Source organism: Amblyomma maculatum, chromosome 1 (genome assembly GCF_055883805.1).
Source record: "Amblyomma maculatum isolate TAMU_Amacu chromosome 1, ASM5588380v1, whole genome shotgun sequence".
In the NCBI taxonomy this organism is placed as follows: Eukaryota; Metazoa; Arthropoda; class Arachnida; order Ixodida; family Ixodidae; genus Amblyomma; species Amblyomma maculatum.
In genome coordinates this window covers 266,573,404-266,594,959 of record NC_139344.1, presented here as the reverse complement: position 1 = coordinate 266,594,959, position 21,556 = coordinate 266,573,404, and the positions used below count along the sequence as shown (strand labels likewise).

The 21,556-nt window shown below is 50.3% G+C and overlaps 1 protein-coding gene across 4 annotated transcripts in view; it reads right to left on the bottom strand.

The window, feature by feature from the left end:
* The window catches only part of LOC146206470 (mediator of RNA polymerase II transcription subunit 28-like), a 50,240-nt gene that overhangs the window by 14,772 nt on the left and 13,912 nt on the right, over window positions 1-21,556 (bottom strand). For 2 of the 4 annotated variants that reach the window (XM_084591147.1, XM_084591146.1), the window contains exon 4: window positions 21,054-21,334. In XM_084591147.1, the coding sequence (XP_084447273.1) occupies window positions 21,054-21,334 (281 nt within the window). Of the gene's footprint in view, window positions 1-17,907; window positions 19,132-19,161; window positions 21,335-21,556 lie in introns of those variants that run through there. The other 2 variants (XM_084591148.1, XM_084591150.1) reach the window with 2 other exon arrangements.

Sequence of the window (21,556 nt, the reverse complement as noted above, 5' to 3'; positions counted from 1 at the left end):
AACTGCATCCCTAGACGGAATCGTTATATATAGCGAGTTCAAAGGCTATCGTGTCCCAAGCGAAAAGTAGTTTTACTGGAATCATTTAAGTGCACTATGAATATTTGCACGTCTTGCATGAATATATTATCATGTGATACAAATCGCGCTTTACTTTCCATACCGCGGGACTCATTACCGTGGTACTGCTAGCTTCCTTGTAACACAGTTTAGGTGACTGAATTACACGAATGTGGAAGTGATTTTTTTCTTTGTCTGATCTAACATAACACAAACTAAAAATGCCTGTACTTGGGAGGGAAATCATCCACCGAAGCACGAAGCTCGCACGTGCACCGCTGTTTTCGCTCACAACTGTCCACGCTTCGTGGGGCTCGGCAGTCGCTTTTGTGAATATTTTCAGAAAAAAAAAATGATGCCTGTAATATGCCTGCAATGACCCGTTTCCCAGCACGCCTAAGTCCTATGAGTTTCAAGCGTTTGGTAGGACTTCAGGTCGTCCGCAATCAGCCATGATGCATGCTTGCCGAGACTAATCTTTTTCAAGGTAAAAATTGCTAATGGGTACATGTACTAAAGAGTGCTGCATATTGTGCTGGATCTGAATATGGATAACGCACAATATGAAGCACAGCAGCGCGAAGCTTCCCGCCGCTCCTTGCAGCAGGGAGACCCGGCTGAAAAGGACGCTTTTGCCCACCAAGCCGGTTTTCCTTCGGCGCACGTGCGCCCGTCGTCACGCGCCTCCCTGACGTCGCACTATTTGTGGAATTATACACGACTATATTATACCAACTGGTAGGCTAACCTGTCAACCGTTTTCAAAATTATTCTAGGTCTTTTTTCCATCGAAATTATTATGATTGTTAGTTTTTTATATCCACAATTCTTATAGCTGCTTTACAATCTCGCTTTGCGACAAGCTTGTGCCTGTAATTGAGTTGTGGACAACACCACATCTTGGCCAAACCCAATGGTGGGTACGTGCAATTTTTCAAGAGGTCAACAATAACACCGCGCCACACGAGCGCGCTGATGAGTTTGCCAGAGAACTGAGCTTCCGGGCGCCCGCGGATGGCCTAGCTCCCTAATCCTTCAATATGCACCTGCTTCGAAAGTCTAGACAACAGCATTGTCCACTACCACCGCCGCACCACATATCCGCCACCACACGTCACGCTCAATCACACCCAAAGTATGCACGTACTGACGACAACTCCAGACACACTAATTCCAATCTCCTCAATTCGCACATATATTTCCCCCAATAATCTTCCCACCCCACTTGTACTTTGTACTTTGTACTTTTTGTACTTTTCTTTCTCGACCTACTCTTTGCCATTTTGGGGGGCTCAGCCTCCATTATTACACTTTCTGCTGCTTCACTTCTACCTCTGTGCACGGAGTCCTCGCGGACCCCCTAAAAAGCCTATCAGCCCTGCCTGCCAGGCGCCAGCCGATCTCTGCTCCCACCCTTCTGTTAAAATGAATGCCATCTCGCTGAAAAGCCCTACCAAAACCTGCTTTATGTACCTCCCTGTTTACCTCAACCACTTCGAAACGCTTCTCCAGGCTTAACTTTCTTATATCCTGATTAACTGTCACCACGTCCTTTTCCATCTTTCCGTTCAATCCTAGCACCCCTGGTACTGTGCATACAACTATCTGCGTCTGCTGTGCTATCTCCCTGATCTCGTCAACTCCCTTAGCTAAACTTTCCACTCCACCTGCAGCGTCACCATTTAGGACATCGTTTAGTCCCGCGGCTACTATTACCATACTGCGCTCTGCGGAATTCTTTAACAGCCTATTTTTACTCTCTTTTAGCACTGCCCTCATTGTTCTCCCTGGGAAGGCTCCAACCAACACTCTCTTATCACCCCTTACACGTTCCAAGATATCTCGCTTGCACCTGTTCATGTTAGAATCTCCGGCGATAAGCACCTGGGCCTTCTCTCTCCCTCTCCCAACTGTTGGCTCCTGCTTACGGTTATCTGTGTCCTTATCGCTGGGATTTTCATTCTTCCTTACTTCTTCCTTTTTTTCCGGCGTCTTAGCTGCTTCTAAATAACTCTGACGGTTCGGATCCGCCTGACCTATTTTGCTTATGCCTTCCATGCCAGTGCTGGCCCCAGCCACGTGGCCCGCATTGGAATGTTCGTCCTCGTTGGTTCCAAGGATAAAGTCGGCCCCTTTTCTTTTTTTTCAATTTGAGCAAGCTGTCCAAGCAGTTTCTGATTTTCCGCTCTTAACAAACGTACTTCATTTTCTAAATCATCCACACGAGACACTAAACTGTCCCTTTCTTGATCAAATCTATCTAGACGCGCACTCAGTACGCAACACCAACACAAAAAGTCGCTGCCTTCCACTTCACCTACAGAGTCAAAACGCGTTTCCTTGAGATTAACCTGCGCCTCACACTGAGTGCACTTTACCTTCTTTTGATTGCACATCTTAAGCGCGCATCGACTGAACTATATTACGAATTCTCAGAATATACAAATTGCCAAAAGAAGACACAAGAAACGACTAGCAAACACGCGTTAAAAACCAATTCTGCGAATGCCAATAGCCTAGAAAAAATATATATATCTAAACAAGATAGCTAAATAATGAACGCCAAGAAAACCTAGCTGCCGGCACGAAAAAACCAGGCCGCTAGGACCAAGAGCTAAAATCTATTCTTTAGGCTGCACCTAACCTAATTAGCTGAAAACGAAATGAAGTTAATAAAAGAAACAACTCATCTATTTGACGCTTCGGAAGCTCCCGCTGTCGCCACTCCGTCCGTTTCCGGTAGCCACGTGCAATCGGAGGAGCGATGGAACACGCGTCCGCACCACACGGCTGTCAACTGGGCGTCTATGAATTGTCGCGCCATCTAGAAGCGCTCAATACAAGCTGTTTGCTATTGCCGCCATTGCCTTTTGGAAATCAAATTTTTTATCTCCTTTTTTTCCATCTTAACTAACTATATGGCTGTTGTCCTAATCATTTTTGCCGCTGCAAGTCTTCAACTAATTTTATTTTCCATAATGATGGTGCATTTATCAACAATCAGAAACTTTGGGAATGTAGACGCAGTTTCCTTTAATGGCCGCGGGTGCCGCCACCATTCGTAAACACCCGAATTTTGACAAATCAAAACTGCCGTTTTTTGGTACATGGGTCCTTTTCTCCTCTGTCTCGTCTGTAGCGCACGTATATTACTGTCCATTATGGGACGTTTCGCAACTGGTAGTATAAAGGAGCTCTGACGTCAGCGGCATCAGTCAGTCCCTGCTATCTCTTCGTCGCGCAACGTTCCTATGGGCCCACGCGCTGCCTCCTGCGACTTCCGAATAACTTAATTGCTCTCTTCATTTCTCCGACCACAATCTTCCTTTATGACAGTCAACAACTGTTAGTGGAGTGTTTCTTGAAGGAATATGTGTGGAAAATAAAAAAAAAAAGTTGCCTGTAATTTTACATACATGTCTTGTTCGAAATCTGCCTCAATCTATCGAAAAGGTGAAACAGCTGATGAGCTGCGCTCAAATTTCACATTGGGAAGTAACGTAATCGTCGGCAAATTTTTTTGAAGCCAAAAGCTTCACTAGGTTTGTCAACACCGCGCTTCGCGTGAGCCGGAGCCCCAGATTTGCCACTTCTGCGCATGCGCGAAACCGAGTGACGCCATGCATGACGCAGGTGGCCGTCGTCGCCTGACCTGCCGCCGCCGCGTGCTACTGAGCATGTGCGCCGCCGCTTCTCCTCCTCGCCACCGTTTGACATTTCGCCGCAGCCGTGTGCGCAGTGTGCATTTGTAAAGGGGGGGGGGGGGGAGTATATAAGGTGCGCTTACTCATAGAACAGGCGCAGGCACTCGCCATGGAAGGAGAAGAAGCAACAGTCGGACGGCGCAGAAACACCGATCCAGAAGTGGTAGCTTGGGAATTGGCTAAAAAGCAGCGATGGTATGAAAAGCGCAAGGCTAGACGAGCGGCTTTTCGCTTCGAGATATCCAGACTTTACCTCTAAGCCACAGATAATTTTTTATCGGTGCTTTCGAAAGCGAGAAATTATGATTAGCTGATAGACTGTTATCACTGCGCGCCACTTCATGTCCTGAAAAACGATCTCTGCGAACATTATTTTCAAAGAGCGCTTGTTTTGCAGGCTCTGAGACAAAAAAAAAAAAGTCACATGAACGCGTATTCGCTACTCGAAGGCGAGAAGCTAGCGACAGGTATTTTGAGGGACCCGAGGCGACACTTGTGTTGTTAAGGTGTGGGGGAGAGAAGAATAATGCGGAATTCCTGATATCTGTCCATGCTGCTCAGAGAATGAAGGGTCCAGCCTTCTTGTGGAGAATCATTGATACGCGTGTACTCAGCGACGAGTCCTCCGAGCGCCGGTTAGGGAGCTTCATTTCCCTTTGTTACTGCTCACTATAAAGGGGCCCATCAACCCCCCGACAAAATCAACGAAACTAAACGTTGCCATCTACGATGACCCATTCGCTTCAGCAATGTTACGACTACACGGGATGCTACCGGCGCCGCGGTGTATGTCTTTGCCGCGCTTTTGACGTTTTCTTTAAAATGGCACAAAACGCAACACAAAATCAAGCCTTTGGTTTTGCCGACAGCGGCCAGGGGAATTTCGCTGCTGCGGTGCTGCTGTCCGAAATCAATGACCTATCTACCTATAATGATCACTGGTTCCTAACGACCTGGGTCATTCACCAGAAGCCGAGACATTTCGTTCCTGCGGCAGTTTTCTTTTTCTCCACGAGACGAACAGCGAGGAAATGCCTGACGACGTTCTATGCAGAGGGACATCTCTCCAAGGGAACCTTTGTCTTTTTAGTTCTACAGCTGCTCTGTGCAATCCATACTTCAGTTATCTCCTCTAGCGAGTACGCAGTGTTGAGCTCCCGAAGCAAGATCGCGTATGAGGATAAATTGATATATCTGTTGTTTGAGGCCTACACGGTTTCGCGATAGCCGCTGCGGCACCGCCAGGGACAAACAGCGGTGCGAGGTACAAGCGGTGCCAGATACTTAAAAAAAAAAAGGGCGACAACCACCCTGTTACCGTTTACCACACAAATTTTGCGAGAAAGCGTAGAATCATTTTTTCATTCGTTATTTTTCTTCCCCTTTGTCCGCATCCTGAAGGATTGGCTGAGTGGCTGGGTAGAATCGGCTGGCCTCCTGACCGAGCTCCAAAACGGTTTTCGCCCCGGTCGCCGCTTGGATGACAATCTGTTCATAATAACGGAGTGCGCGGAGATAGCGAGGAAGGAGGGGCGATCGCTGTGGTGTTGCTTTCTGGATGTTGAGCAGGCTTACGACAACGTGCCTCATGAGGAGCTGTTCAGCCGCTTAGGGGGACTGAAGCTTCCGGAGCGGCTGGTGCAGACCATCCGACGCCTCTACGAGGACAATAGGGTCGTCGTTCAGTTCGGTCCTGCTGTATCGGAGCCCATCACCGTGATGAGGGGCTTGAGGCAGGGGTGTCCCCTATCACCCCTCCTGTACATCCTGTACGCAGCAATCATCGAGCAAGAACTGCTCAGGTCAGGCATCGGTTTCCGGCTGAGGTACTCTCCCCTTGGCATGGACGACACTCGCCGACTACCGGGCTTGGCCTTCGCGGACGACCTTGTCTTGATGGCGGAGACACCCCAGGATCTGCAGAGTCTTCTGGATATCTGCCAAAATGAGATCGCTCGCCTGGGCTTGCGGTTCAACGCTAGAAAGACCACGGTTGTCCAGCTGGCAGGACTTGACGGTGCGGAGACTGAGCTGACGCTTGGAGGAGAGCTCCTTATCCGAAGCTCGGGCACCAAATACTTGGGAGTGGAGCTCTGCGACTCTGCAGCCATGTATTCCCGGCACGAGGCCAAGTTGCGACAGACTGCACTGCGAGCCCAATGCATCCTGCGTCGTCGGTGCCTCTGGGGCTGCAACCGGTTCGTGATGGTACGCGACCTGTGGAAGATGGTCCATCTCCCAGGTCTAACGTTTGCGAACGCAGTTGTGTGCCTGGCAGCGGATACCCGTGAATGGCTGGAGCGACAACAGCGAGAGGTTGGCCGCACGGCGCTTGGATGTCATGGCCAGGTGGCAAACGAGGCAGTACAGGGAGACGTAGGTTGGTCCACCTTCGAGGCTCGAGAGGCGTACAGCAAGCTGGCGTTCTACGGGCGTCTTCGCTGCATGCCTCGTGCGCGTTGGGCTCGCCAGGTGTTTGACTACCTGGCTGCCACCTGTCTCCGCACGCAGTGGACTAAGCGCCTGTACCAGCTGGAAAAGAAGTACGGCTCTTTCCAAAACCATATTGACACCGATTCCGCAACAAAATGGGCAGCGGAGGTCCGTCGGCGTGTCGGGGCAGCTGAGAGCGAAATATGGCGGGACGCAATGAGCAAGAAGACCACGCTCGCGTTGTACAGCCGCCATAAATTAGCTCCCAAGCCCGCAACACTGTATGACAACAGTGTCGGCAGTAGCCTCCTATTCGAGGCAAGAGCGGGGGCTTTGCGGACCCTGGTGTACAAAAGCCGGTTCGACACAACTATACACGACACGGCGTGCAGAGTGTGTGGTGCGGCGGACGAAAGCGCAGAGCACTTGGTTATGCACTGCCAGGGCCTCCAGCCGCCACAACAAGAGGGAGCCACGTTCCTGAAAGCGCTTGGCTTCTCGACCCCATCTACCAAGCAGCCGCAGGAAGAGGACGCGGGCGGCAGCGTCAGAGGGGGAGCTGTGGAGACCACCAAGAAGCGCCTAGCCGAGTGGTGGAAGACTGTGCGCCGCCGATAGGAGGTGTTTGGTGGCAGCTACTGCTTGTGTGTGTGCTTGTGTGAGTGACCGATGTGACCTATGTGCGCGTGTGTGTGTAACTCCGCAACTCAGTGTGTAACTTTTTTTTTCTCTTTTCTTTTTTCACTCTGGCCGGATACTGTGTGAGTGTCCACCCGCTTCAAAGGGCATGGCCACCAGTTCATCATCATCATCAGCGCAGCGCCCCCTCTCCCAGTGTTCAAACAGTTGCCCTTTAAAGCGTACGCCTAATAATATATTTCTGGATGGAGCTCGAAGTGTTGCGAACTGGCCTGTGCCAACTCGAAATTTCGCGGGTGTGACCCACAAATTCTGGGTTAAACTATCGTCTTATTCAATATAAGACCCCAATTTTTTTTTTTTTTTTTTTTTTGGGGGGGGGGGGGGGGGTTGAAGGACTCTAGCTGCTCTTCGGGGTAATGCCTGAGTACCTTGGCCAATCTGAAGTTTTTGGACGCCACTTTTTAGCGACAAGGGGTTTTTGTTACGATGCGCCTCTAACGCTCACTCACTAAAAGGCGAACTTGCTTCCACTCAGTCGTGGCGTGAAAATTGCCTGCCAAGGGAAAATGTGAAAAACGCGCGCGCCAAATTGCAATATACTGAAACCGAAATTGACGACAATGATGTGGCATGATTAAAATATAACTTGATTTGACAAATAAGAGATAAATGTAGACGGCGCTCATGTCGCAACCTTCGTTGACAGCCGTGGGGTGCGGACGCGTTTCATCGCTCCTCCGATTGCACGTGGATACCGGAAACGGACGACTGGCGACAACAGGAGCTTCCGAAAGCGTCAAATAGATGAGTTCTTTTTATTATTAACCCCATTTAGTTTTCAGCTAGCTAGTTTAGGTGCAGCCTAAAGAATAGATGTATGTATGTATGTATAACTTTATTAGGGAGCCGATAAATGAAGGGAAAATGAGGATACTCGTTATAATACATGAAGGAAAGAAGCCGACAGTCGGCGAGGCCAAGGAAAGCATTGGGGATTGCACTTTGTCTTTTTTTTTTAATTTTTACTTCATAATCACGTAAATTAGTAATGTAATGTGTTCAGGGGAAAGACAAACACAAAGTAGAAAGAAAAACAACGTGCCGATGGTGGGAACCGAACCCACGACATCCGAATAACGTGTCCGGTGCTCTTCCAACTGAGCTACATCGGCCGCTGTCCCCCCCCCCCCCCCCCCCCCCCCCTTCTACTTTCTTGGGTATTAAGGCCCCAATATAGTCCGACGTTTTCGACGCGACTCGCTGAGTCGGCGACGTCGGCCACGGCACGTCGGCTACGACGGGCGCGTCAAAAAACTGCCGCTTCTACAGTCTGGCGCGGCTGGTGTGCCCGGTGCCGCGTCGCGCATGCGCACAAGACGCTCTCGAGGGCTGGTACGTTTTCGGTGTGCATTTTCGAGCAGACGACAGGTCACCTACAGGGACGCACTGGCTGCCTATCGAGGCACTAATTATTGTTGTGATCAAGGCAATGATGCGGTGTGTTTACTGCGAATGTTCGAATGGCACAAAGCATGTACAGCCAGCCGTGGAGACGTCCAGCCCAGCAACGGTCTGAGCCCGCGTCGACGACGGCTAGAGACGGAACGATGATTGTGTACGTGCGTGTTTTACTGAAAACTAATCATAATTTAAGTATCTGTACGAATACAGAAGAGTTATAGATTACACAGTAATGAGGATCACTTTTTCGGCCGGCCGCAGTTTCTGTAGAATTCCACAAATTTCGCGAATTCCCTGGTTGTTGAGCCGCTGACGTTCCGTGTGGCCAAATCGAGTACGGCCTTCGATTCCGGCGTGTACAGGTCACAACTCTATGCGAAGCCGCTTCCGCAGATTTTAGTATTCTTCCACTGAATGTACTGCAGATAAGTGAAACACCATCGTTACACCTCCTAGAGCTATGCATTAAAACGTGTATGGCACACGCACCGCAGCGAAGAACTCACAGCTGTGCCCGGCCGCTCTACTGACAGTTTGCATCCCAGGCATTTTGCTTTCCTCTGAACGTCTCTGTAGTCAATCCGCTTGGTATCATAGACGCAGGGCTGCCCTCGAATGCCTTCTAGCAGCTTTTCCGCAACAGTGTCTGAAATGCGCGCGCGGTCGTTGTCTACAGCTACATGCAAGCCGCCATCTTCACTGCGCGTGAGGAATGCTGGGATCCGTGGCCGACGCGGCTGACGTAGGCGAGATTCTATTTGCGCGTCGGCGACGTTGGACCGCGTCGGCTCGCGCTCGCTACGTCCATCACGCCGTGACGTTGGACTATAGACCTCGGTTTTTTGCCGACGTAACGTCGCGGAGGCCGACGTGCGCGCGCGCGTGCGTTACGTCGGACTATATTGGGGCCTTTAATGTCTGTATACGAACCTTGAGTGTGTTCACCAGCGCCACCCTCAACTACAGCCGTGTTGTTGTGTTGTTTCATCGGTATACGCCTCGTGCCGCCAATTTCCTAGAACGTCGCTCATTAACTGCCGTCAAAAATTAAAATGACATCGCACATTGATGGCACATCTGGTTGACACACATTTACCAAAAGTTTCCAGCTGCGAACACACAACTCTGATTGGTTGGTTTAGTTTATGGGGTTTAACTGGTTTAACATCCCGAAGCGGCTCATACAATGAGACACCGTAGTGGATAAGTACGGAAATTTCCAACAACTCGGGTTCTTTGACGTACAACTAGAAATAAACTAGTAAATCTGTGCATAGAGTTATACATATTGTGAGCCTTCCACGGATTTTCTTTCATTTGTACATACCATAATCATCTTCTTTCTTTTGTACATACCATCGTCATCGTCCCGCGGCGCCGGCTCCAGCACGCGCCTGGGTTCACCATCAGATTAAAACGCTGACACGGCGTACCTTGCCTAGCCGTCACGACTTTAGCGTCTCGACCTGGTCTTCTTTCACAAGTGGTGGAGGTGAAATTTGATCCCATTGCTGCCTTGTGCCCTGCCTCTCGCTGGAGCTACGTTCCGGTCGCCGTTTGGCAACAACCACCATCGTTATGTCAACCGAGAGCAGTCCCGACCCGGCCGGACCCTCTACCTCGGCTACACCGCCGCCTCACACTGTGCCCACACGACAACGCGACCCGCCGCTGTTCGCCGGTCATCGCGACGAGGACGTGGATGACTGGCTTGACACTTATGAACGCTGCAGTGCCTACAACCGGTGGGATGATGCTTTAAAATTCCTCAACGTTTCCTTCTACCTTATTGAGGTCGCCAGGAATTGGTTTATCAACCGCGAGCCCCACACCACTAACTGGCCCACCTTCAAACGGCAGTTCCGCCAATACTTCGCCGACCCGGCAGTTCGGACTGAGATCGCGAAGAACAAGCTCGCTTCCCGTCTTCAAGGTCCCGATGAGTCGTATGCGTTTTACATAGAGGCCATACTTGCACTTTGCCGGCGTATTAGTCCCACCATGCCGGAACCTGAACGCGTGCACCATGTCATGAAAGGAATCAATTCTGTGGCTTATAACACCCTACTTACCCAAAATCCATCTGTGTTATTCCATTACTACGACCTGTCAACGCCTCGAACAGCTGCAGTCCTCCCGATTGCAGCCCGGCTTCTCTACTGGCCCGCCCTCTACTGACCTCGATCTACGAGCCCTAACTCGAGCGATAATCCGCGAGGAGCTCCATGCCCTCAGCCCTTTCTGCCGGCACGAGTGTGACCACTCTTCTAATGACGCCAGCCTCCGCACCATCATTAAAGAAGAGTTGGCAACTATCACCCACCCTGTCGCACCTGACCCTCCTGAACCTCGCCCAGCGCCGACTTATGCTCACGTTGCTGCATCTCCTCCTCCTTTTGTCCCCCCCCCCCCCCCCCCACGACAAGCACCGCCTACAACCACATCAACGCCGTGGCGACGGCTCATCCTATGCCACCCTATTACACACCTTGTCGCCCCTCTCGCCCAGTGTGTTACTATTGTGGAATCCGAGGACATATATCCCGCTTCTGTCCACGACGCATTCAGAATGAGCGGCGTGGTTATGACGCCTTCGAAAGTGACGTACCCTCATATCAGCGACGACCTATTCCCAGCCCACCTCGTCGATCCTCTCCACCGCCGGTATCCTCGTCTGAACAAGTGGCGACCATGTATCCAGACGCTGGTCCCTTTCCCCATACCGCCGCTCTGTTTCTCCACTTCGACCAGCAACAACTGTTCCTGTCCGTCATTCGGAAAACTAAGCGATGCAGTTTCCGGAAGTGAAACTGCATTTTGCGAACTTACCAAAAGTCCTCCTCATCACCCGCACAATATGATTTTCGTTTTAGCCGAAGGATTACCGGTCGAAGCTTTGATTGACACAGGGGCTGCAATTTCTGTTATTCGCGCTGATTTGTGCCACCGCTTGCGGAAAGTAACGACACCATATGATGGACCTGAACTTCGTGGAGCAAATGACGTCCTTCTACATCTTTCAGCAAAGTGTACAGTTCGAATTGTTATAGACGGCGTCCGCCACCAGTGTGCAGTTTGCTGTGCTTTCACCGTGTGCGCATCAGATGATTTTTGGATGGGATTTTTTGTCGACCGCTTCAGCGTTAATTTCTTGTGGCGACCGTGTCATTCATATGACAGTCATTTTTCATCTGACATTTCTGAAGGACGTCATTCCCTCATTGCCGCAGTTGATACTGTATTGCCTCCACAGTGCGAAAAACGTGCTGCCGTCGTTTCTGAACACATCACTGAGGGGGATGTACTCATCGTCATCTTGCACGTGGAATCGCCTTCCCATCAAGTCTTGTACGATTCCGCAGCGGCTCAGCGATAGTAGCTGCCACGAACACATCCCGTGAATCCCTCGTGCTGACTAAAGGAACTTCCCTGCCATGCATAGTGGATGCTCACCCTATGTCCATGATGGTGCTCACCGCCCCGCTACCTCAGCAACGGGATTCATCGCACGTCCCTCTTCTCATGCTGTTGAAGACAATCAGTCCGGACCTCATGCCGCACCAACGCAAAGAATTGCTAGAATTGCTTCAAGCCCATCAAGCCATTTTTGATGCCACTTCCCCACCACTGGGACGGACTAGTGTTGCACACCACCGCATCATTACTGAAGGTAACTGCCGACGACCTTATCTGGTTTCTCTCTCGGAACGAAAAGTAATCGAAGAAAATGTGAGCCATCGCGACGAACCGGATGACGGGCGCGGCACCAAGGATAGCAAAATACTTCTCATGTCATCAACGTGCGTGTGCAAAAGTACACACGCTACAACGTTGACTGTCCTCCCGTAGAGCATGGTAAGTCAAAACACTACGAGAGAATGTCCACCACGCCATCGTGCGCGTCACCCTGCTGCAGAGCGGTGGAGTCGTGTGACATCCTGCTCTCGCAGAAAATTACAAGATCACAGTGGCTAGCGTCCCTTCCCCCTCCCCCCCCAGCTCCTGATCTCTCGCAATAAGAACAGTTAAGGTGGTTTTGCTTGCTTGCTGTTGTGCAATCACCACTGCAGTATTAGAAGAGACTGAAAGGTCAGTCCTGCTCACTGCCATGGCAAGTCTATGTGTCGGCATCGTACACACACAGACACTCGATTTGTCACACCTCTGGCCCCACGTTCGGGCGCCATAATATGGGGGTTATTCTGGCAAGAATGCGCCAACGGGGGGGGGGGGGGGGGGGGCTAGATGCGAAAGTCGCCTTCTAGCCCCGACGTGCCAGCCCTTGCAGACAGAGCTGAGACCCCCAACCCGCGGTGCGAGAAGTCGCCACTGCGGCGGGTTCGGGCCAGAAGGGACAAACACGAGTTGCGCACTCGAACAAGGTTTAATTTGCCCAAGCAGTTGTACACGGCAAATCCACAGCATACAAATACAACCGCCATGTAGCGAGCGAACGCCGCATACGGGGGTGAACTAAAAACCACCTAATGGGGAAGCGCGTCAAAGAGGTGAGGAAGAGTCTTCTCACCTGACACGGCTTCGCGCTCACATCCCGTTGCAATAAGTGCCTACGGTCAGTGGGCGATTCTTGGTGCCGGCAGTGGTGGTCTCTTCGGCGGAAATCATTAACCGCGCGCATGCGCGCCCAACCGCCGAAGAACCCCGAGCGAGTTGCTACAGTCGCGCTCCTCGACACGGAACGGGAGAGGTCTCCCGGTTACGCCGGCAGGAAAGAGGGAAGCCCGCGGCAGCGTCGCCGCAGGCCCGGGAGGCGGGGGGGGGGGGGGGGGGCAGCATGCCCTCACCTCTGCCAACCTCTCTGCCAGCGCGCATAATCACGGGTGTTAATTACGCGCGGGAGTTATAATGTAGGAAGGGGATTGTGAATCCCCACATCCCACCTCCCTCCTTAAAACCGCCGTGCGGCTAAAAGTAGTCGCGTTCACTGAGGGATATACCGAGGGGGCCGGCTAAACGCCGTTTAACTTTTAAACCCAGAGAAAACTGTTTAAACCCAAAGTGCCAATATAGTTTAGGTTAAGGATGGGTCGCTCCGGAGCGAGCCGGATCTCCGGAGCCGCTCCTTTCAAAGAGCGGGTGAGCCGTTTGGCTCCGCAGAGTCAGAGCCGGATCCACCGGAGCCGTCGGATCCGGAGCGGTCATAGTGCGGTTGAAGCCGTCGGATCTTTCAGAGAGCTGGTTGCTGGCTCTCTCGGTCAGTGTACCTTTCAGTCACAGGCGGGTGCGACTTCCGCGCCATCTATTAGCGATGCGAGAAAGCTCCCTCCTGCCCTTTCTCGCAAGATTCGCAATAATGTCCTCGCCCTCGGATATCTTTTGAGGGGAGTGCGCCGTTCTTTTGGAGAGTGATGTGGTTCTTTTGCTTTTGTTCTATGGATGGAGATCTGCTATATGGAACGGCAGTTCTTTTGAAAAGCCGATTCTCTCTCGTTCAGTGAGCCTTGTCTGTCGGAGACGGGCGAGATTTTTCAAAACGCAAAGCGAAAAAGCAACTATATTGCCCTTCCTTGTCAGTGTCACAACCAACCCATTGCCTTCGGATCTTCCCGCGGATACCGCGGGCGCACTGCTTCTGATGCCCGCCCTTTTTTTTGTTGTCTTGCAGTTCTGTGGTATCGCTTCATGCCGACGAGTGGGGACCTGTACTCGTACTCGTCCGCTGTGTAAAGTAGTTCGCGGCAATCCGTTTGGCTCTGTATGCGTAATATAGTGGGACACCCGATGCACTGAAGGGGGGAGTAAAGAAGCCTTAATTGGCAAAGAATGGCGCCGTTCATTCCCATGCTGCTGTTCGAACAATGTCTCACGACACTCATCGGTCGTGCATTGTTCGCTGGTGCAACACCATTTCAAAACGAAGTCTTTCGTGTCTCAAAAGACAATCGAATGCACAGTTTACTCTTTTGATAAGATAGCGCATAGGACGAGGACAAAGATAGAAGGGGACACAGAGAGCGCTGACTAGAACTATTATACATCTGATCGGAAGATAAGTGAAACAAGTCAGTGGGAGGTAAGAAGAAAGAAATAATGACCATATGCTCGTCGCGCTCGTTGCACAACTGCCGTTCCCGCCAAACACAAAGGAGCATCGTACCGGCAGAAACACGACTGTTGCAGTTCTGCCATCCAATGCCTCACCGACGGCGCGCGAACAAGGCGAAGCGCCGAGATGCCAGCGTGCCGAAGCGCAGTGAAAAAAGAGAGAAAATGGCGAGCCAGCGTTTGTCTAGGGATTTTTGTCCGGACAAATGCAGCTGACTGTTATTCAGTAACTCTGGAGAAATAATATTACTGTAAGAACGCGTAAAAAGAAAATGGGGCCACGTGTCCGTCACAGCACTAAAAGTGAAAAGTACAGCTGGATCGTTGTTATGGCCTCTTTATCCATCATTCAGGCACCGTCCTGTTTATTCGATTTATACGCTTCCCCATAACAAAAGAATCTCATTTTTTAGTCCCTCAGTGCATTCAACAAATCGATTTTTATGTGTCGTGTTGCATCCATGAGTTGGCTCCGTCACGGGGTTACTGACGGGGCGCCGATCGAGGCGGCCGTGGGCAGAGAAAGTTGCTTTTTCGAACCGCTAATTGATGACACAGAAGTCACACTTTTGTGTGTGCGTGCCCCTACCTGCAGAACATAAAAGGCGCTAACTATCCAAATGCGAGGGCGCTGGGTGTATCATTTCTCCCCTCTTTTTCTCTTTTATCTCGTGTTTTCCAACTGGGGCACCATCATGGTGTCCACCCCCCAAAAAAAGGACTGGACACAGGTCACCATCATGAGCAGCAGAAGACCCGGCGACCTGGATTCGACGGAATAGTTCGGGGACATCCTCACCTGACGCCCTTGAGGCCGGGCGTCAGGGGATCGGGGCCAATGTTGTCGTACTCCAAGCGTGCTTGGTACGCGATGTTTTTTAGTGTCGGGAGCGGAGCCATGCTCCGGATAGGAGAAAAGCAGAGCGAAGTCCGAATGTTCCGCATTCTTTCTTAGCACCTTCCTCAGTCATCTCAACAGCAGAAACCGCAACTGCAATCACAACCGCAGGCAGAAACTGATGCTAAATGCCACCGCTTGCTGTGTCACGTGAGGGCCAAAATTTATTTCACTTTTTATTACTATAATATATAATATATATATATATATATATATATATATATATATATATATATATATATATATATATATATATATATATATATGTGTGTGTGTGTGTGTGTGTGTGTGTGTGTGTGTGTGTGTGCAGATAAATGAAGGGAAAATGAGGGTACTCATTATATATATATATATAACGAGTACCCTCATTGTGTTTAATTATCTTTCCCCTAAACAGATTACATTACTAATTTCTGTGATTATCCAAGTAAACATTAAAAAAAAAAGACAAAGTACCATCCTCAACGCTTTCCTTGGCCTCGCCGACTGTTGGCTTCTTTCCTTCATATATATATAAATAGCAAAGATCATTAACACTTCATTTATTCTTCGTCGACGTTTCGACCGGGGTCCGGTCTTTTTCAAGACTGTGGTTACATTGCTTGTGTTTCAGTTTTAAAGGTTTGAAAATTGTACAGACGCAGGAAAGAAGGACCACTAAAAAAAAAAAGAAGAAAGACGGCCATGGGGGATCTGTTGAATGCTAGGAAAGAGGGAGAGGACAAAACATGAGTACGGGCGGGCGGCCAAACCAAGAAAATGCGGGGAGCATGAAGATTCTGAAGGCCCGGAAAGAGGGGACAAGCAGATTAGCAAAAAAAAAAAGAAAGAAAGAAAGAAAGAGAAAAAAAAAGAGGAGATAGCAGGGGAGAAGAAAAGCGAGAGGAGGGGGGGGGGGAAGAAAATGAACAGAACACTTTCATGGTCTCAGACGACGGCGCCGGCTGTGTCTCTTCGTGAAGGCAGTTAACTAAATGCAGGTGCACAGGGCTAAGGTTATCTTCACAGTGAATCTGTTACTTGGAATGCTTCGATAGGTCAGTGACCCCGAAGGGCCGAAAGGATTCCAGGATGTTCATTTATGCCGCAATCCACTGTATTAAATTTATGAATAAAACATGACTCACGTTGCTCACGCTCACGATTAGTTCTGAAGTTACTTTGTAGTAGAGTAACTTTTAGTTTATTGAATTCATGACCTGTTCGATCAGTGTGCTTGGATAGGGGAAGGTTAGGTAGTGTGGGTTTGACCTATGTATTGCATCTGGCAGTGGCCACATTCCAGTAGGTATATACAACGTTGCCCAAGTCGCAGTTAAGGTTTTCTTTAATGTCATGTTTGAAGGCTGAATGTGTGCTGTTAGCCTGTTTTGTTGTCTGCATGTGTTTGCACAGCTGGTATCGACTTTTGCCACAAGGTAGGCAACCTGCGGGAGGTGATTTGTTTACTTTAGTGTGAACTACCTAATTTTGTATATTTTTTGGCCATGTGTAGGTTACGCGTGGAGGATTTGGGAAAATTTTGGAGAGTCGGTCACTCTGCTCAATAATATTAAAGTGCTTCTTCAAAATTTTATTGCTGTTAGGGGCGTTATTTGTGAAAGTTAGAATCAGGTTTGAGGGGTGAGGATTGGGAGGTGCAATTTGGCGTTTCCCGACAATATTCTCACGACTTAGTTTGGTAACCTTATTAATAGCGTCGTTAATGATGGGAGCCGGATAGTGTTGGTTTTCGGAATAGCACCGTCGCTATACTGAGCACAACCAGGCTTCGGACATGTGAAACCACAGCCCGCACATCTACGCGCCTAGTTTTTATCACCTAACGGGCGAGAGTGAGGGTGCGAAGTTACATCAGCTGTTGTACCCGCGGAGCTGACGAGCACCGATAAGCCACAGCGAGCGCAACGCCGCCACATGGCCGCGCTCTTGCTCCGGCAGCATTCGGAGCAGCGAACTCAGCGCGCGCGATCGGTCGCCAAACGCCCGCCAGCGGGCGGGCCTCTGTGCCGGCTCCTAGCACTCTCCGGGCAGCCCCCACGCTGCCAGGCCGCAATACTTCTAGCGCATGCCATTGTCAGATGGAAGGGGGATTGGCGACGGCTCCGTTCCCCAAGGTTTCGCACAGCGCATACGTCGTCACGCGCCCGTGAGGGTGCTTCTGCGCCGATTCCGCGTTGTCTCCAGGCGGCTTCAGCCCGTGCCGTGCTTCCGTAAAACGCAGGAGGGGCTCTCTATAGCAGCTTCTACGAGGGACCCTCCTGTATGCATGCGCGGCTGTCGCCAGGAGTAGCGTGAGTAGCCTTTAAAATCCGCGCCATCGGCCAGCCTCTCTGTGCAGCGCTCCTACTCGGCAGCTGCCTACCATGTGATCAAAGACGTGCGAGCAGCTCCGGACCTATTGCACTTCGAGAAAGAAGAAACACCGGCCAGAACTGGTTTCAAGTTTGGGCGAAGGGAAGGCAGCCTCCGGAACAACGAACGCATCAGTGGCGCACTTTCCCGCATCCTCGGAGCTTGTGGGGGTTAGAGGGAAACGGTCTTCCGCCCCGCGGAGGGGACAAAGGACGGGGAAGACACATCGTTACTACTCGAATGCTATTTATTGCACTTGCAAATAATACAGAGCATGCCGGCTGGCTATACATCAACAAGGTTTTCCTTGGAAGGGCAAGGCTACGTAAGAAGGGCTTTTGACTCACCGGCTGGGGAATGGGGGTGCGATTTCGGCGGCGGACATTTGAACGCGCCGTGAATATGGCGGCCGGGATCTCCCGTGCGCGCCGCATTCTTCAGACGAAGCCATACCACGGCGTTTGCCGCGGGAGGCGGCGAGAGCGTGCAGAGTATTTACCGGTTGCTTCGCCGTTGGGAACCAGAAGAAGGGCGGTCGTGCACAACGGGTCCTCCCGTGTGCGCAGTGTACTCCGGCATTTGCCGGGAGAGGCGGCGGTAGACGACCGCTCTCGTTGCCGGCTGGATCCAGAAGCTCCTTTCTCGTCTTCTCGCGGGAACCCGCGTAGACGTCTTGGTGGCGCACCCATTGCTGGCCTCTTTCCCCCAAGGGAAGGTATTTACCTCCTCTCCCAGCCGACGCTGCCATGAAGCTCGTTGGGGTGGTGGTGGTCGGGTGCGGCGAAGGGGGAGGAAACTGGTTTTCCACAAGCTTTCTTTGTTCGCGTTTGCAAGTCGTGCTGCTGCTATCCTAGGATTTTCTCACTGTTGACGACAACGTAGCCGTTACAGCGAGGAAATTGTTGCAGACATGCTGGCATCTGGTACAAACGAGGAGACCGAGGAGCCGCCGCCAGGAGACGATCGCCCTCGCCCGACATTGCATGAAGCCCTCGCTGCTACCGATCTGCTGCGCCGATACTGCTCCGGAATACAGGGAAGCAGACTAGAGTTTGTGGAAATGATGTCGCGTGTGGAAAGTGCAATTCTCGCTGATGGAGTTAAACGCAGTGTTCAGGCGAAGATCACTGCCTACTGCAAATAAGTGAGCATTTATCTGCAATAAATTTCTTTTGTAGATTCATGGTGAGCGGCACGGTTTTTCTTTAGTTAGTGCGTTTTCACTGCGCTGTTCTGGATATCGTGTATAACGAATTTGGTACTGAAGTTCGTTATAAACGAGTTCGGTTATAGCGAAATACTTTATATAGCGAACAAATCGCGTTGAATTGCGCAGTTCGTTATAACCGGGTTTAACTGTATTTTGCAACAAACTACAGCAGCATGCAGTGCCATCTGGTATGTAGCAGGGCAACTGCTTTATCTGGATTCTGAGGAAACATGTAGCCGGATCGCACGTCGAACACGCTGCAATCTTCAAATGGGAACCGGCTCAATCAGAACCATAGGTTCCTGCATGCAGTTGTAAAAAACAAAAACAAACAAAAAACTGAAATGCGTAAAATGCAACACAAAGAAATGAGCATAGAAAACAACAAAATTTATCAGTAGCATGGACAAAGTTGAGTTTAACCTAACAGGTTTGTATCTAAATTTAACGCACCAACAATGTTGCAGCACAATTCTTTAAAATACAGTGAAAGATCGTCAATTTGGACTTCACAAGACTGAAAAAAAGTTCAGGTTATTGAATGGTCCCAAAAAACACAAGGACCACTTGCATTACAGTACATTTATTTGGCAAAAGACTGGGCAATGGTTGCTTGCTGTTCAGACGAGTGCAGTGTGACTGATTATTTTTCATTTTCATCAATTCTTATTGCTTGCACACTGTTGGGAGCGTCAAAACAGAACTGCTCGAAAATAGTAAGAGCCTCCTTGATACCCTTGATGTTGTGACGAGTTGGTGGCAGCGCCCCCTCACAATTATGCAGTCTGTGTTGCATGTGAGGAGGATTTGCCACAGAATGCACAGAACGGCACTTAATGAGTACATTTTGCGGAGAAGTGAATGGATCATGCAGATGAAAGTGTGGAAAACACGCAGTGCCACCGATGAGTGCCCTCGGATCTGATCTGCTAGTTTGCTGATGCACAGCTGATAGCCAACATGCCATAGATTTGCCAAATGGCGCAAGCTCGTAGAAAGCGACATCAAAAACTAAGCTGGCCTGTTCTAGCAGACGAACCATTCATTTTTTGTCACGCTTGCTGTTGGGCGCATGTCAGAGGTGCACAGTCAACTCATCAGCATGCAGATCAAGTTTGTGGAGGGCTATTTTGCCGATCGCTTACACTGCCAGTCCTACCTAGGCGCAGCCTAACTGGTGCAAGAGTCACCACGTCCACATCATAGCCTTGCGAGGATTTAGTTGTAATTCTTGGAGGTCTTCGGAGAAAGAGCAGGCAGCCGCCACTCTGGCCGCCGACCACTACACTCCAGTGCCTCCGGCCATCGCGCCGGTTAGGTTTTTGTCCATCCTTCTGTGGTTTTGCCTGGTTTTATTTTCTCTCCCCGTTTTGAATGTGATGCAGCCTTGTGGGTGCACATGCCGCCCTACTGAAGGGACGTTTGGTCATGTGCTGGGTGTCAGGCTGCCTAGGCACAACGGCACATAGTTCGAAATATTCATGGCAAAGCACGCTTGCGTTCGAATTAAAGGATTTTTTTTATACATAGACTTCTATGGGGCTCAACCATACCAAGTAATACAGATCAAAGTATCAGAAAATTTGAATTCTTGAGGTTTGAGTTAACGGGCTTTCACTGCAATTTCCTATCGTAGTAGCTTCACAATTCCATTAAGGTCACACTCAGCTCTGCTTAAATATTTTTTCTGCATATCTTCCGGTGCCAGCATTCTAATCCGCCTTTTTCACAAGACCGCTCTGTGCATGCGCACCTCCTCTCCTCCAACTCCACTGGTTGAAAATGAGACTGCCAGCTCCTACTGCGCATGTATAGTTCATGTTAGTGATGGGTGCATGTGACAGATGGTGGAAGCTGTCAAGCACACACCTGCCACTTTGCAGGCACAGCTGGCTACTCGTAGATTCGCGCCTGCATCTTCCACTTTAGTGTATTTTCAACCCTTAAGGTTGGCTCACATGCAAGCGATTGAGTGAACTCAGTGGCGAGTGGCAGCGATAGAGCGAAAATTTTCCAATCTGTTGGAACTGGTTTTGCTCTCGCCACTGTAGCCGCCGCAGCAGCTAAGAAATGTTTGTGCATCGTCGCAGTAGGAATCACTAGCGTTTTTTGCTTGCATGTGAACTAGGCTTTAGCAGGCGGACTTTCGCCACTCCAAAGAAGGTGCCACACCTTGTGAAAAAGGCGGATTCCACAGCCATTTTGCGGTTCCTCCAAACCTCACCGCCTGGGATCTGGCATGCCGATATTAGATGTAGTCCGTTCCAGGTAGGCAAGTGGACCTGGAAGACCCTGTGCCGAGCTGCCCATTGGCATCGACTGCTGACCCTGAGTGGGCATGCCTTGTGGCGTGCCACCAGGTGGTGCCTGCGGCTGTGGCTGAGGCTGCTGCCCTGGAGTGCTGCTTGTGTCGTTCAGCAGGCTCTGCCAGTAAAGGATCTTCTCATTATACTTCTGCAGCAGCTGTTCTTTGCGAGCCAACTCATTCTTCAGCTCTGTGTTGTCCTGCGAACAGGAAGAACCAAACGTGTTACTTTCAATATCTGAAATCATTAGAGCCACGACGTCTGACATTGGTGTTTCACCAATGCCGTATTCTAAGGCTGAGAGTGGTTAGAAAAAAAAAAAAACGCAAGAAGTTTACTCCGCTACCTGCTATACAAAGGAAGAATAGTAAAGTACAACTAGGAGGTACTAGTTTCAAGCAGATCAGCAAACAAATGTAGT